The following is a 15,792-nucleotide window of genomic DNA, read 5'->3' on the forward strand; positions in this document are numbered from 1 at the left end:
AGACGTGCAGGCTTTTTAAAGTACCTGCTGTTAAAAAGTGTGTTGTTGCGCATTGGAAAAACATTTATTTATTCAGACATTGAAAATACTGTTACTCCATGTTGTCATTTCTCTTTTTGGAGGGTGCTTTCTTCGACTTTTGTTGAAGCCGTTGCATTAACCAAGGCCATATTTTGGCCGAAGGGTGAAGAGTTGGAAGGCAAACCAAGCACTGCTTGTGAAAGTTTAGGGCCTTTGTTTTCTCTCGCACGCCTCTGATCTGTGAAACGTGCAAGTGCTGTCGGTCTGCAAGGAGGAGAAGGCCTCGGGACCGACCTGCAAACAGAAGACCCGGAGCGGGATGGTCGTAAATCTGCTCAAAGAGTGGGCGTACGGGCCTCCAAAAGGAGAATGAGATTTCAATCTGTGAAACGGCTCACCAGGACGATTTTACTCTGATTTGAAATGGAACAGGAGAACAAGACTCTGGCGAGTTCCTGCCTGTGACTAATTTCTTTTTCACACTTTCAAACATCATCCATCAACATGTCAACTAGCCACTGGTGTCTGTGGGACACAGTAGTGTGCTGTAGTCAGGCTGGCTCCAAATCTGTGCCAGTGACTCCTTCATGCTCCCACTAAGCACAACGTCATATCAAAGCAGCGTGAAACCAGGCATGAGATACATTTTTCACTGGAAGTCCCCTTTGATTGGACATCAAACACTTTTGCTGTTACACTTCATGGACAATTGATATCTATCAGCATATAAAACAATTTAAAGAATTTCCGCGCTGCTCTTTTCCATACAGCAAATGTAGATGGTGATGGTTTATGGTGCAGAGCTTCAAATAAGGGCATAAAATAGTGCACTTGTGCTCTATATTCCAAGCAGTACTGATAATCTTCACCACTGCCAGAGCTCTAAAATCTCAATATAGAATAAAGATAAAAAGGCATTGCTAAAAATAAAAAAGGTAATTCTTTTGTGGAATACAGAAACACACTTGAAGAACATTAAGTTCTTGCAATACTGAAATGTAATTATTTTGATTATTTCAATTTTAGTTGCTTAATATCTGGTCTCTCCTAGTTTTTGTAAATTTAAAAAAGCAATATACTATCAAATATTATTATTATTATTTTAATGCATTGCTAAATGCAGAAGAAGAAAAAAAATCCCTACTACCCTCCTTACTGTATGTCCTGAGCGGTTCTCAACCAGGAGGCCTCAAGATGTCTGAAAATGATTAAAAATAAGACAAAGAAGTTATAAACTAAGCTACAACAACTACAATTAAATTCTTTAAAAAAAGAAGGTATTTCAAATTTTTTTAATTCATCTCCTCAGAAACTTTTTTTAGTTTTTGAAAGATTATTTTTTTTGTAGAGATTTTTGTAATGAATATACTTTTTCTAGGTATGCTAAGGGCTGCTTATTTTATGGGCTAGTTTCTACATATTAAAAAACGTTGGAAATTACAGCAGATACACAAATTCCATTTATTAGCCTACATTTTACATAACTTTACATAAAAGTATTGCATCATTACAAAAACTTTTGTAAAATTTGGTATAAAAATAACTAATACAGTAATACTTTACAAATATGATCATCTCAGCCATGTTTGAGGCCGTTATAAAATAGCAGATATACACAGCTTTGTGTGACCACTTGAGTTATTAATACGGCAAGTTGCGACCTTAACCTTCAGTTACATCATGTTTACACCATACCCTCATATTAACCTGACATATGGCTTCAGATGACTTTATGATGGGTTTTACAGACTCATCCTCTGTCATTCAGATGATATCTTTCATCAGATTGCGGATTTAATTTGTCGAGACGGATTTGGAAATTATTATGTGTTGGATGAACGTCTGATAAAATACTCCTACCTCTTAATTTATCCAAGTGATGGCTACAATTACGGGCGTACAAAACGTTGTATCCTTTCGTGCGTATGACTGCATGTGGAAATCTGTTTCTCAATTTTTTTCACCACAAGATCTTCTTAAGCCCAGTTTTGTGGCAGCTAAATGGATCCAATCTGGCATTAGCCTTATGTAAACAGCTATTAGAGTGACTCACACAGCCTTGAGAGGAACGAGTGCGGACAGTATTTGCAGACTCTGACCTTTCTAACCCTTCTCGGAGCCACCAACTGAGGAGCGCACAAACAATGCAGGCCAGTAGCGGAGTACGCCAGCGAGACATGGCTGGCTGACACGGGGCTGCGGTTACAATTTCCCCACAGACATAAACAGTGACAATATCAATTTCCTGCATTCGGTTTTTTAACAGGAGCAAGCAACATGTGCGTGGGCAGGGGGAAGCCTCTGCTCTGCTCTGCTAGGCCAAGACTCTCTAAACCTCCAACTGATCTCTAAAGCTTTCACTTTACCTTAGTCCAACAGCCGGTATACAAGAATACTGAATAGTGAACTGCTAAGAAACCATTGAGGATTTTCAGGACAGACAATTCAGCATGATGAACAGAAATTGCGACCAACTTGTGTTCCCTATTTTGACGCATTTGTTTGAGTGCAACGGTTTCATGAATAAGAAACAAGTAAGATGGCACTTGGTTTGTTAATCGGGAGTTTATTCGATTGTAGAAAGCTGTTGTTTGCTAATTGCTTGATCGTTTCATGTGAGTGACAGTATGGGTAGGGATTGAAACTCGTCTGGCCATTGGACAATCTTATTGCGCTGGTCAAGTCAAGTCACCTTTATTTATATAGCGCTTTTTACAATACAGATTGTTTCAAAGCAGCTTTACAGTGATAACATGAAAATAATACAACAAAGTTTGTTTCTAGAAGAAAATAGCGTCATAGTCCAGCTTAAGTAAGTTCAGTGATGGTTCATTTTTGTTGTAAAAAGTTATTAATTTAGTTCATTATATATATATATATATATATATATATATATATATATAGGCGCTCTGGAGAAAACAGTGATGTCATTCATTTGTGTTCAGAAGAAGAAAGAAATGCATACAGGTTTGAAACAACTTGAGGGAGAGTAAATAATGACAGAATTTTCATTTTTGGGTCAACTGTCCCTTTAATGACAGATGCAGCTCAGCTTCAGGGGATGTCCCCGTCCCCACCAATTTCAAAATCAAACCTACGCCCTTGTGTCATTGTCCAGCTCAGTTCAGTTCTCTTATAATGGTGTCAATGCAGGCAGATCAATATTATTGTTGAATATTAAATTAAATGTCCCCAACTAAGCAAGCCAAAGGCAACAGTGGCTGGTGTACAGGTCATCAGAAAAGAGATGCCATGGTGAGCACTGCAGGCATGTGAATGTTTCTGATTAAAGATTATGAAGGGCACACAACAGGTTTTGATAAGCATTTGTTTAGAATTCGGGTGCGGAGGAACCACTCGATTCCCTTTAAAAAGTCTAAAGTTTTGGTTCATGTGAGCATAATCTAACAGTGAACTTTTTGAACAATGAACATTTGATTTTGTGAGGTAAATTCCGGTCTCTTTGACGTTCATAACAACACAAAGTGGGAACATGTAACGTGCAAAAAAGCTCATACATCACCACAGGTAATGTTTTGAGCCCAGTGGCTCTTCATCAGCCTGAAAATGTCACCTGGGGTCAGACTGATGAAGAGCCACTGGGCTCAAACATGAAATAAATGCGTTTCTATTTGTTGCTGGGGTGTGACAACTTTTCCTTCCTTTTTACTCTTAGTTTTGTACTCTTTCATGTCATTTCAAAATGTGGCCCAGTTTGATTTCAGGTAGATTGGGAATATTTTATGTATATTTTGTGTCAGTAAATACTTCTGGTGGTACTCATGTTGATGACGAAAGGATTGTTACGTGATAACTAAAGAAAACTAGGTGAGAACTCAACTGCAAAAGAATAGTGATTTATTTAATAAAAAAAACATGAAGTAAAACAAGGGGGAAAAATATAATATAAAACAAAACAACAACTTCAAAAACAAACATACCGGAGGGTCACGGGAAAACAGGAGACGTATACAAGACAACGATCTGACACATACTGCAAACACAAAGGAACTTATAAAAGGGACAAATCAGGCAGGTGATGAGGGAACAACAGGTGGGACAAATGAAACCAATGATGAGATAACAAGGAGGGTTGGGATCAAGACAGAGACAGGAACACAAAACACCACATGTGCTACACGAGACAGGACAGGCATGTGACAAGGATTTTGCAACTAACTTATCACATTATAGAACTCATAGTTTTTGTCGTTTGACAAAATGTCTTTTCATTGTAGTTAATATTTGTCATGTGTCATTTTTTTTTCTTTTCTTTTTTTTCTTTTTACTCTTATGGAATGGAATTTAAATTGTATGACAAAAATAATAGTCACAGACCAAACATTACATTAATAATTAATGCATTAATATTGTAATAAAGTATGAAATACTTGTTTTGAAGTCCATAAAAGTGCATCTATCCATCATAAAAGTGCTCCACACAGCTCCGGGGGGTTAATAAAGGCCTTCTGAAGCGAAGCCATGCGTTTGTGTAAGAAAAATATCCATATTTAAAACTTTTTACAAAGAAAAATAACTAGCTTCCGGGCAAATGAACATTTGATTCCATTTAAGTTTAAGCCATTCACTGCCATAATAAAGCTTGGAAGAGCCAGGACATTTTTTATATAACTCTGAATGTATTCTTCTGAAAGAAGAATGTCATGTACGCCTAGGATGACTTGAGGGTGAGTAAATCATGGGCTAATTTTCATTTTTGGGTGAACTATCCCTTTAATTAATTGATTTGTAATCAATGAATTAATTGTTGAGCTAATTAACCCGCTAGCAAAGCTCTTTGTTTTACCAGTGCAAAATACTTTTTCAACTTATCATTTTGTTTCTCCTGCTTTTTCATCAGTAAGTTAATAGGGAGAAGGGTTTGAATTTGTGGCATGTATATTAAGACATCGCTCTACAATGAGAGGAATTACCATCATCTTGTTCTCTGTAGGTCCTCCACGTGTAGCAGAGAAGATCGCCCACCGGCAGACCGTCAGAATCGGACGCACCATGAAACTTCAGTGTCCTGTGGAGGGCGATCCGCCACCCCTCATCATGTGGACTAAAGACGGGCGAAACATCCACAGCGGTTGGATGCGCTTCAGGGTCCTTCAGCAAGCCCTGCGCATCAAAGAGGTGGAGGCAGAGGATGCTGGGACCTTCATTTGTAAAGCCACCAATGGCTTTGGCAGCGTCAACATTAACTACACCCTCATCGTCATCGGTAAGCATGTTTAGCCTCTTTTTCACGAAACCTCCCAAAATAGCAGTTTATCTTGAGAACAATGGGTCTCATACAGTGATATTTGTGTGTATTATTTCATATTTGTACTCTCCGGAGAAATTCGGATGAAAAATTCCACCTTAATGTGTACACAATATGATTTTTTCTTAACCTTGTTCTTATGTTAAAGGAGAACTCCGGTCAATTTTAACATTGAGCTAATTTTTTTTGTAAATTTGGAGTGCTGTCAGTACAGAGAACAACGACAAAAATCGGTGTTGCCTACACCGTGTTATCCTCTTTTTCAAATTTGCACCCTGTTGACTTCAATGGGGCAAGTTTTAAACATGCATAGGTTATCACGCGCATGAACTCGACAACCGACTACTGTGGACTTCGACCGAAAACAGGAAGAAAATGCAGGTATGAGCGCTGGCTGAATTAACATCATTTTTATTCATATCTTTCGAATCTACTGCAGTCAGATTCACTCGTGTTAAAGGAATCACTCACATGGCTGTGCACTTGTAATGACACATCAAGGATGTTAAGAGGCTAAAAGCAGGTTTAAAACTTGCCCCATTGAAGCCAACAGGGTGCAAATTTTAAAAAGAGGATAACACGGTGTAGGCAACACCGATTTTTGTCGTTGTTCTCTGTACTGACAGCACTCCAAATTTACAAAAAAATGAGCTCAATTTTAAAATTGACCGGAGTTCTCCTTTAATGCATTTGGAGTATTTTAAAGGAGTGACTGTGTGCCCGAGGTTAGTTATTTGCATAAACGTAAATGTAATAAAACATCCCAAACAATCTCCATATAAGGGCTTTCTGCACAGCCTTTCCTTTATAGTCTTTCGTCACTCTCAGCAAACATGAGACTTTCTAAAGATGAGCTTTCACTTGAGGGCAGCAAGGTCCTCAAAATCAGTTCAAACACAGTTCAAAGCGTTTTTAGCCGTTTTTGCAGATCCGTGTGAACGGGGTTGTTTTGAAAATGTTGCGGGGAAAAAAAAGGAAAAACTTTTCCGTTTTTAGTACATCGTTGTAGTGTAAATGAACCCTTAGTTTGGTTTTGTTCTTTTCTTGTGTGCCTGTGTTCTCAATAATTTTTTGTTTCTGTAGTTTCTGATCATGGTCTATTTTTTTCCATAGTTACTGATTAGTTTAAACTGCATTTCATTTAGCTCCCTTTGTTTGCCCTGTGTATTTATACCCTTACATTTACTGTATATGATGAAATATATTTTAGGATGTACACATGAGGATGAAGTACTTCAAGGATGAAGTATCCATGTATACAATTTCATCTTAACATGATTATAAGGCCACCCAGAGTATGTGATTGTTCGTGATTTCAATTTTTTCAGTAAAGTTATTTGTAAATTTAGAATTCATTTATTAAAGTTATTAGTGAATCATGATTTGTTCGTGAAAACGTTTGAATGCAGATTTCCCAAAGACCCATTATCTCCTAATCTGAACTTTTTCAATATATTGTAGGCCTACCTGGCTGAGGCATTGACAGAGAAAACAACCAGAAATGGCCTAAAAATGCATAATGATGTTTAAATAGTTGATCCAGTTTTTTTATTATTCCTTCCCCACAAAATAAAATAGGATGTCTGTAGCCATGAACAGCAACTTTATTTCTTCAGTCAACCAGAAATGGGCATATAAAAATGAGCACAAGGAACCGTAAAATACTTAATCCTCAACTCTCTGATCATTCTGGGTTTTCGATGGCCTTTTCTCAGACCTGTCATCCAGTAGATGGACCTTTGTTCTGCTGTGTGTAAAGTTTAGAGGGCTGAATGAGCACGCTGGCCACTCGCCAAGTTAATCAGGGCTTAATTTGGCCGCGTTCCACATGGTGATCCGTCCACTTACGTGAGGAGGGGCTCTGGGTCGGTCTTGTGATCTCACCAACCCCTTACTGACTTTCTGAGGACATGAACCCTGCTCCAAGTACATTCATCAGAGATGGTACACTGTCGGAAAGGCAAATCACCAGGACCTTCTGCATGTAGTCACCTTTAACTTGAAGGATGATAATGTTAACCAGTGGGGTAATTTGGGACTGCAAAAGCATCCATCTAAAGCAATGCCAAGTCTAAATGGAGGCCCTGGTGGAGTGCCTCTTTCAGTTGGGAGTTTTATATTAGCTGGACAAAGTTAATGATCCTTTTATTTGCCTCTTAGATGAGCCCTATGTAATGCAAGACAATGGAGCTTGATTACAGGAATTGAGAACATCCCCAGCAGTGAATGGGCTGTTTGTTTTGTAGCATACAGTGGATCATTCGTAATCTTGACCCCTGCATGTACATCTTTTAGAGTAACGGCTTCATAAACCTGCTGTATCCCCTGGTCGCCTTACTGATAACTGGGCGTAGAAAATCATTTTCCTTTGCCCTGTTAATTATTGCATTTTCCTGTTAAAGGGCGTTGTATAATGTGTGTCAAAGTGTGCGTGCTAATTTATAATCTCCTGTGATTTAATATCTGACTGATATATAAAAAACAGACAAAGCGAAGCTGATTCTAAATCAAGTCAAGAGACATTTTCACAATGAGTGACACAACAAAATGACGACAAAAACAAACAAAATACAAATTGTTTGTAAGCCTTGTCAATGAAAGTAAAATTTACTTTGGGCATCCATATAATTATATCCATAAAATATATTGGATATATTGCTACTGTCCTGACAATTAAACAGTGGAAATTATAGTAGTGTGATAGGAATGCATCATAGAATAATTATAGTAATAATTTCTTGTTTTTAACTAAATTTAAATAATATTAAAGGTGCACTATGTAATTTTTCACCACTAGAGGTCATTTATTCAAAACAATGGCGTAGCTTGATGACGGCTTGATTTCGCGGAATCATGGGATCGTTGTCTTCACCTTTACAGCCGGTGGAGAATACGACGTGACTCGGGCAGAAACCATATTCATGGATGACCGGTAATGTATTAAAGATTTATTAATTTTACTAAAGCTGTTGGAGCGTAACAAGGCCACTGGAGCGATTGCTAATAAGAGACGAGCGCGAGTAGTGGAGCTTTTATTATACCGCAGAACGCTTCCGCTTCTTCCGGTATGCGTATGTGGGGAAACGCAGCGCTGTTTTATCATATTAGATACTTTTGAGTGTGTTGAAAGTTATTATAATGCTACTCTGTGCGTTCACTCGGCAGACACTTTTTGCACACTGCAGTGAGCTAGAACGATATTAGGCATGGTAAAACATGGTACTCGCGGTAAATCAAGAAAACGTGATTTAGACAAAAAGGCTAACTGTGTTGAGCTGTATAACAAAATGATTAGTTTTTTGTCGATGAAGGTATCCAAATAGTTGCTCACCTGTTTAATAGAGCAACTAATATATTAAAGACTCTTTGGTGTTTCCATGGTTTCTACAAAATAAAAAAATCCATGGTATCGCGGATATGATGTCATTGATAGGCGACCCATGGACCGTGTCCTGGTTAAAACTGCTTATTTCTCTGGATTTAAACATTCTTAGAAACATTTGGGATAATGTAAGTACACAAATCAACCAAATATATAACATTGTTCTAGTGGTTTTTGGATATTTTGATCCAAAAATCTTACATAGTGTGCCTTTAATTACATAGTGTGTTCTTCATATTAGAAGTAGCGCAAGGACTTGAAGTACGTCAGGTATAGAATGGGGCATCAGTTTACTGTCAAGGATTTGTCGTAGTTGTGTTGTGTTGTGTTACTCCGCATCCAGTGTAGACAGCATCACTGATTATAATGGGTTTTATTCGCTTTTGTTACATCACATCGTTCAGCTCGCATCTGGTGTAGACACGTGTTAGGGTCCAACTGGGGTCATTTCAACAGCTTTATATCTATCGAAATGCTGCAATCGTGTGAAATAAGATTCATTAATTAAAAATGTTTGTACTCTAATTAAAAAATTTTCATAAATACTTTAAAAAAGTAATTTATTATTGTTAATAATAAATTAACAATAATACAATAATAATAAATTACACTCAATTTCTTTGACAGATTTAACCATAAAAGTTTTTTTTGTGTTGTTGTTGTTTTAATTTAAGCATGTCTAAGATTTACACTCAGTCTCTCTGAGGGATTTCACTACAAGATGTCTATAATCATTAAAAAAAAACTGCAAAATGTCAAAAATTCACACTCTCTCACTGCAAGCTGACAAACCAATTAAATCTGCAAATGTAAAAGGTTGGCTGGTTATCAAAGCTATTTTAGAAAAAAACGAGTATGAAACGGCATGAAACATGCGAGGAGAATCGAAGCAGGCAATATGAGAATAAGAAAACAAGCGTGTATAAAAAAGTCTTCTCATAATTAAGCATGAATGAGAAGTTTCTTTGCAGCTGAAGGCAATAAGCGAACCCCTGAACTTGGGGTGGGTAGGGAGGGGGGAGGCAGGGGCAGCTGCCAAGATGACCTCAGTTGAGCAGCTGCACCCACTGTGCTGGGACGTCCAAGATGTGCCAGGACGGCTTTGATGCACCGCAACCGTCTCCGCCATGCTGTTTAGTCAGGGCCCTTGAACTTGGACTTGTTTGTTAATCCTTCTGCTGGCACATCCCACCCTCAACGTAACTCAAGTCGTGCCAGTGGAGGTTTTCGTGCAGTTTGATAGGTGTTACGTTGTTTACTAGTGCTTCGGAAAGCCAAGATTTTACAAATAAAGATATTAAATATTGAAAACATCTTTGTCATGATTCTATGAAATTCCAACACTATGTGAAGTTTTACCGACATCTCTGGGCTGGTATTATATTTAGAATAAAGCATTTTTATATTTGTAGATGTCAGATTGTTACATGATTTGCTTTGGCTTTTAGAGGAAATTCCCCTTGTGGAATAGTTTTATGAGATGTCATAACATCCATGTTATGCTCTTTATATGGTGTTCCATGTGGTAAAATAAAGCCACGTCCTTGTTTCCTTCAGTGGAGTGAGAACCATGAATGTGAGGATTTAAAGTAATCTATTCATTTCCCAAGATGTGGTTTCAATAATTAGTCCAGGCCATCTGAACTCTTGTTTATTATTCTATATGCACTTTTGAATTCAGTGAAGAATATTGACACCTTTTTCTTATTATGGCTGCTTCTTCACACCCCGCCAACTCTTCTATCGCTGACCATGTTTCATTTGTATAAATATTTTCACAGTTTTCCTTTCCATCTTTGTTATATTTCATGAAACTAAAACACATGTCTGCACAGAAGCCAGAACTGCATTATACCACGATCTGTAAGAAAAAAAGAAGACCTTCCTGATGTTTTTCTTGCGCTCTTAAAATGAATTTGTTTTTTTACATTTGCTTGGTTTGGTTTCCTCTGCCCCTTTTTCACTCCATTTGAAACCTCGATTTCAGGACAACAATTTCTGAAACCACTAATTAATCCTCCACTTCCAAATCCTGTTCTGTTAGTTAATGGATCTAATCCTTCAAATACCCATGTGGCATGTGTACGCAAAGCATGTCAGCATCAGATCATCCCATGTGTAAAATGCATTTCCACTTTGCATCAAAACCAATAGTTTTGGAGTTGGACCTGTGATGTATTGGTTACATGTTGAGTCATGGTGCTCATTTGGAATACTGAGGTTCAAATCCAGCTTGCAACATTTCAGATCCCATTTCCTTCATCTGCCCATCAATGTCCTACTGTATCTGTCCTGTGCCAAAAGAAGTAGAAAAATTATTCAATTATTTTGCAGTTGTTAAGGTTTAAAATGATTTTTAAAAAGCACATGATTTCAGAGAACCATTTTAGGTTCCCCAAAAAACCTTTCAGTGATCAGTTCTTGAAAGAACATTATAATAATTTATTACACGGCTATGTGGAATACTTGATTCTGATTGGTCAGTCGCACCATCCAGCAGTATGTTATCCCCTGATTATCCCCTAAATTTTGCATTTGGTGAGCTAATAAAATATTAACTCAAAATCAATATTTTTTTGTACAGTTATTTAATTATGTCATCCGGGTATTGCGGACTCACTCTCTTGTTTCAAACAAACAATATATGTTATACCCATAATTATTTATGTGGTGAAATACCACCACTTGCCAGCAACTGGTCTCTCCGCGGAAGCTTTGCGTTTAAAGAGCTAATAAAATATTTCGACTCAGATCAATATTTCATATCAAATTATTTACTTATCTGGCAAGTAGCTGTGTAATAAGCGGAATAATGTACATCCAGCCGGTTGTTATCGCAGAATAAACCCCTTCAGGCTGATGCAAGACCACCCTGTCGGGGTTTATTATGCGATAATAACCGGCTTGGATGTACATTATCCCTTATCTAACCTTTTCCACTATGAAGAACCTGTTGTCAGTGGAAAGGTTTCATGGATGCTAATGGGTCTTCATGATCTTTATATCTCGCAATTCTGACAAAAAAAAGTCAGAATTGCGAGGTAAAATAAAACATTTTAAAAGATAATTATGACACTTTATCTCACAATTGCGAGTTTACCTCGCAATTCTGACTTTTTTATTAAAAATGTGTGGAAAGCCCTTATATGGAGATGTTTTGGGGATGTTTTATGCAAATATCTAACCTAGTGCGCTCGGCCACTCATTTAGAATACTTCAAATTCACTAACATCAGAACGATGTCTTAACATTGTTAAGTTGTTCTTAAACAAATTCATGTGCCTATGTGAATTAGGCTGAGATTTTTCGTGAGTAGTTCTCCTGTGCGTACAAATACAAAATAATCCACACAATTATTAGTGAATGAGACCCATTGTGCTGCTATTCTAACATCTAACATCTTCATCTCAGCCCTTGTATCCTAACATCAGGTCGAGTCATTAGTTTATCTGGGAGCTTTTGCGTAGTAGAACAGCATGTGTAGTCTGATTCTGTCCTGTGTGGCTCAGTGATCAAATGTCTCTGTGAGGACAGAAGAGCTGTGTTGATAGGGCTCATTAGTGGCTTTGCCCTTCCTCAAACCAGATGGCAAAGACATTACTGTCCATCTATCATGGGCCGCTTTGGCTTTAAGCAGCTCTCTCTTCTTACCAACTCCAAGCATGTCCCCAGTCCGCTAGGCCTGCTATGTTTCTTTTTACTCCCTGTATGCCTACGCCTATTCATTCACTGCCATCTCCTCTCCTTATTTATTAGCTTTTTTGTTTACATTTGTATTGTTGCACCAGATGCATCCTTGGCAAATCCATCCTTGGATTATGATAAGACAGGTGGCTTTCAGAGCATCCAGCGGAAGCAAGGAGTGATGGAGGGGAAAAAGACAGATTGAAACAGCAGATTTCATATTTTGATTCAGTTCTCTGTTCCCGGTTGTTGTGTTTGTTGGCCCTCACCTGCATAAACTGACTATTGCTAGAAAAGCAAGATCAAGATTAGATTTACCGTCCCTTTGTGATGACAGTGCAGACATGATTGTGGAATTGAGATATGTAGGAAGCTGCTAGGAAGTGCCTGGTGATTTATAGTGATTTGTGGAGTTTGCTCGGGCCGTTGAAGCTGCTGTTCAGCCAACATCTGGTAATGATCGCGGTGCAGCAAAACTGGAGCTTGAGATATCTACTGATCTCTATGCAGGGTTTCCCTCTGGACTTCAAGAGGCCCTATCACAGTCAAACTAGGGTTCTTGAAGCTCTATTGATCTTTCTGAAACCGTACTTATTTCTTCTCATCACGAGTAACACTCACTTCTTTGTTCAGTTTTGTCTGAACTCTACTTTATACTTTAATACACTTTTGTGTATTAGATTAAATTGAGTTGTTTGTTAAAAATCTTGAGGATACATGCAAATGAGTTCTGATAGTTGCATGTTTTGTCTGTGGGTTTAGGCTTCGTTCCATTCAAGGTCAGATCTGGATATCTCAATCTTCCGACCATGAAATGCTCTGTTGTCTGAACCATGGCATTGTACAGAATATAAATGAAAGACATGAATAAACAAGACGATATTGCTGACATTTATTTTGCAGGTGTTTTTTTTAATCATTTTTCCATGACTCTGATGGCATTCGTGTGACATCATGTACCTGCATCTCAGCAAAGTTGAACATTTCTACTTGAGTTTCCAAGTTAGACAACCTAACTTCAGTGACATTTTATTGCAGTTTTCCTGTAAATTCCAGAAGTTGAAAATTGACTTTCCAAGTTGAATACTGAATGATTATTCATTTATTCCTGGTATTTTTGCTTCTTCTGTAGTAAAATATTATTAACAGAAAACTATTGGAAGTCTCTTTGAAGTATCTTGATGATTTTTGAGCATTTTTTCAAATTCATATTCCCTACATCCCCAGGATATCGATAATTTATGTTTTTCCACGCCTGTTCAACAACTGAATTTACTAAAACCAAAAGTTTAGAGTCAAGTAAATAACACTTTTATTCAGTAAGGATGCTTTAAATTGATCAAAAGTGACAGCAAATACATTTAATATCTCTATTTCAAATCATTTCTTTTATTCTATTCATCAAATAATCCTGAATAAATGTATCTCAGTTTATATACAAAATATTAAGCAGCACAACTGTTTTCAACATTGATAATAATAAGAAATGTTTCTTGAAAAGTAAATCGGCATATTAGAATGTTTTCTGACTGGATTAATGAATTAAGCTTTGCATCACAGGAATAAATAACATTTTAATACACATTAAAATAGGAAACTATTTTAATTGTAATAATATTTCACAATATTACTGTTTTTACTATACTTTTTATCCAGTAAAAAATGCAGCCTTGCTGAGTATAAGAGACTTAATTCAGAAACCCCACATTATTGAATGGTATTGTACTTTTAGGCGTTTTTGGCCGTCACAACCTGCACAGTCTTCTGAAAACAGAAAACTCGTAATGTGTTTCATCCACATGACAACGGCGCCCCGGCGGAGTCTAATAGTAGGCCTCAAAGTGCAAGTTTTTTAGTTTTTTTTTTTAGTTTTGAAAAAAAAAAAAAAACAGTACATCCCTGTGCAAACCTCAAAAACGTGGATCCTGGAAAACATTGACGGCACACATACCGTGTGCCCAGTCCACAGCCATGCTCGTTTGAACGTGTATGTGCGTGAGCGAGTGTCCTTCTCTAAAAAAGTGTCACTGGCAAAGCACAGCGCCCCCAGTCGCTTCCACAGATCTGACAACGCTTTCACCTTTACAGAGGAAAAAAAATAATTGTCGTGAAAAAATGTAACTTTTGTTGTGTCGATAAGGCCTTCGCAGGGGATAGTCTATTTGACACTTAACCATTTAGTGCTTTGTAAGAAAATCAGCAATATTTTAAAATGTATAAGATGTTTAATAGGGAGCCAATGCAGTGTTGACAGAACAGGGCTGATATGGTCATACTTCCTGGTTCTAGTGAGAACTCTAGCTTCTGCGTTTTGGACCAGCAGGAGTTTGTTTATTAAGCGTGCAGGGCAGCCAGCCAGTGGACTACATTGCATTCCTCTAAAGATCTGAAGAGAAAAATTACAGGTTTGACTGATATATGATTTTTTTATGGTACTGCTTTCTAATCACTGTGAAATAATAGCAAAGAATGAACGTCCATTTTATATAACAGTGGATGCTGGGCTTGAATTATGGGCGAGGGAATTGTTGAGAGACTGAGAAAGAATAGACAGATGATTTCAGGAACAGTTTTCCCCTTCATTTTCTCTTATGGAAATTCAAAATATTTTTCAAAATAAAGAGTTGTAAATCTTAAATCAAACCAAAAATCGACCAAATCTTATACATTACAACAAGTCAGTTGAAGCAAACTACTATCTGAATATAGAAAAAGGGGAATGAATGACCTTCTCATTCCATATAGCCTTACTGGATTTAATGGAATCAATCTGATGAAGTTTTTTTAATATGATTTCTTTTCAGAGGATGCCAGTATGTTTATTATGCTTAAAGTTCCTTTACCTGTAACTAATATTGGTTTGATAGCTAGCTTGGTGGTATAGTACTTCAAAGAAGGGGGAAGGGGGTTTAATCGGAATAAGGAGTGTAAGTGGAGAGACATACATGGAAAGATGGAGCACTCCTGCCTCATTTCATGTGGTTTTTAGACCAGAGATTTCCAAAAAGCTTAAAAGATTAGCCATAAAATATTTACTGAAAGTACCCCCTGATATTTTGTTAATATTTAAATAATTTAACGTCACATTTGCATGTTGGCAGTTCTCTAATATTGGTTAATAGTCATATCATGCAGGTAAACAAATAAAATATTTAATATTTTTTAGTATTATTCGTTTTATTCTAACTCTGTTGCTGGACTATAAAGTAGGCTCAAAACTCCTTTTAGCTGTGAGAGTGTGTGGTAGAGTCCACATTACATTCACACTGGTGTTTTGGAACTCAAATAAACAGAATAATAATAATAGTTGTAATAGAAATTATTATTATTATTTTAACTCTAATTATAAAAATTAGGACAGATATATATTACTCTTGCAATTTACAATTGTACTGTGACATAAAAAAAATATTATAAAACATTAGTATTTTACACT

The 15,792-nt window shown here is 37.1% G+C and overlaps 1 protein-coding gene across 1 annotated transcript in view; it reads left to right on the top strand.

The window, feature by feature from the left end:
• fgfrl1a (fibroblast growth factor receptor like 1a) overlaps positions 1-15,792 on the top strand; it is a 78,111-nt gene that overhangs the window by 26,652 nt on the left and 35,667 nt on the right. The window contains exon 3 of the mRNA XM_081383121.1: positions 4,976-5,248. Coding sequence (XP_081239247.1) covers positions 4,976-5,248 — 273 coding nt within the window. The remainder of the gene's footprint in view (positions 1-4,975; positions 5,249-15,792) is intronic.

Source organism: Scardinius erythrophthalmus, assembly GCF_964197995.2.
Source record: "Scardinius erythrophthalmus genome assembly, chromosome: 13".
Classification (NCBI taxonomy): Eukaryota; Metazoa; Chordata; class Actinopteri; order Cypriniformes; family Leuciscidae; genus Scardinius; species Scardinius erythrophthalmus.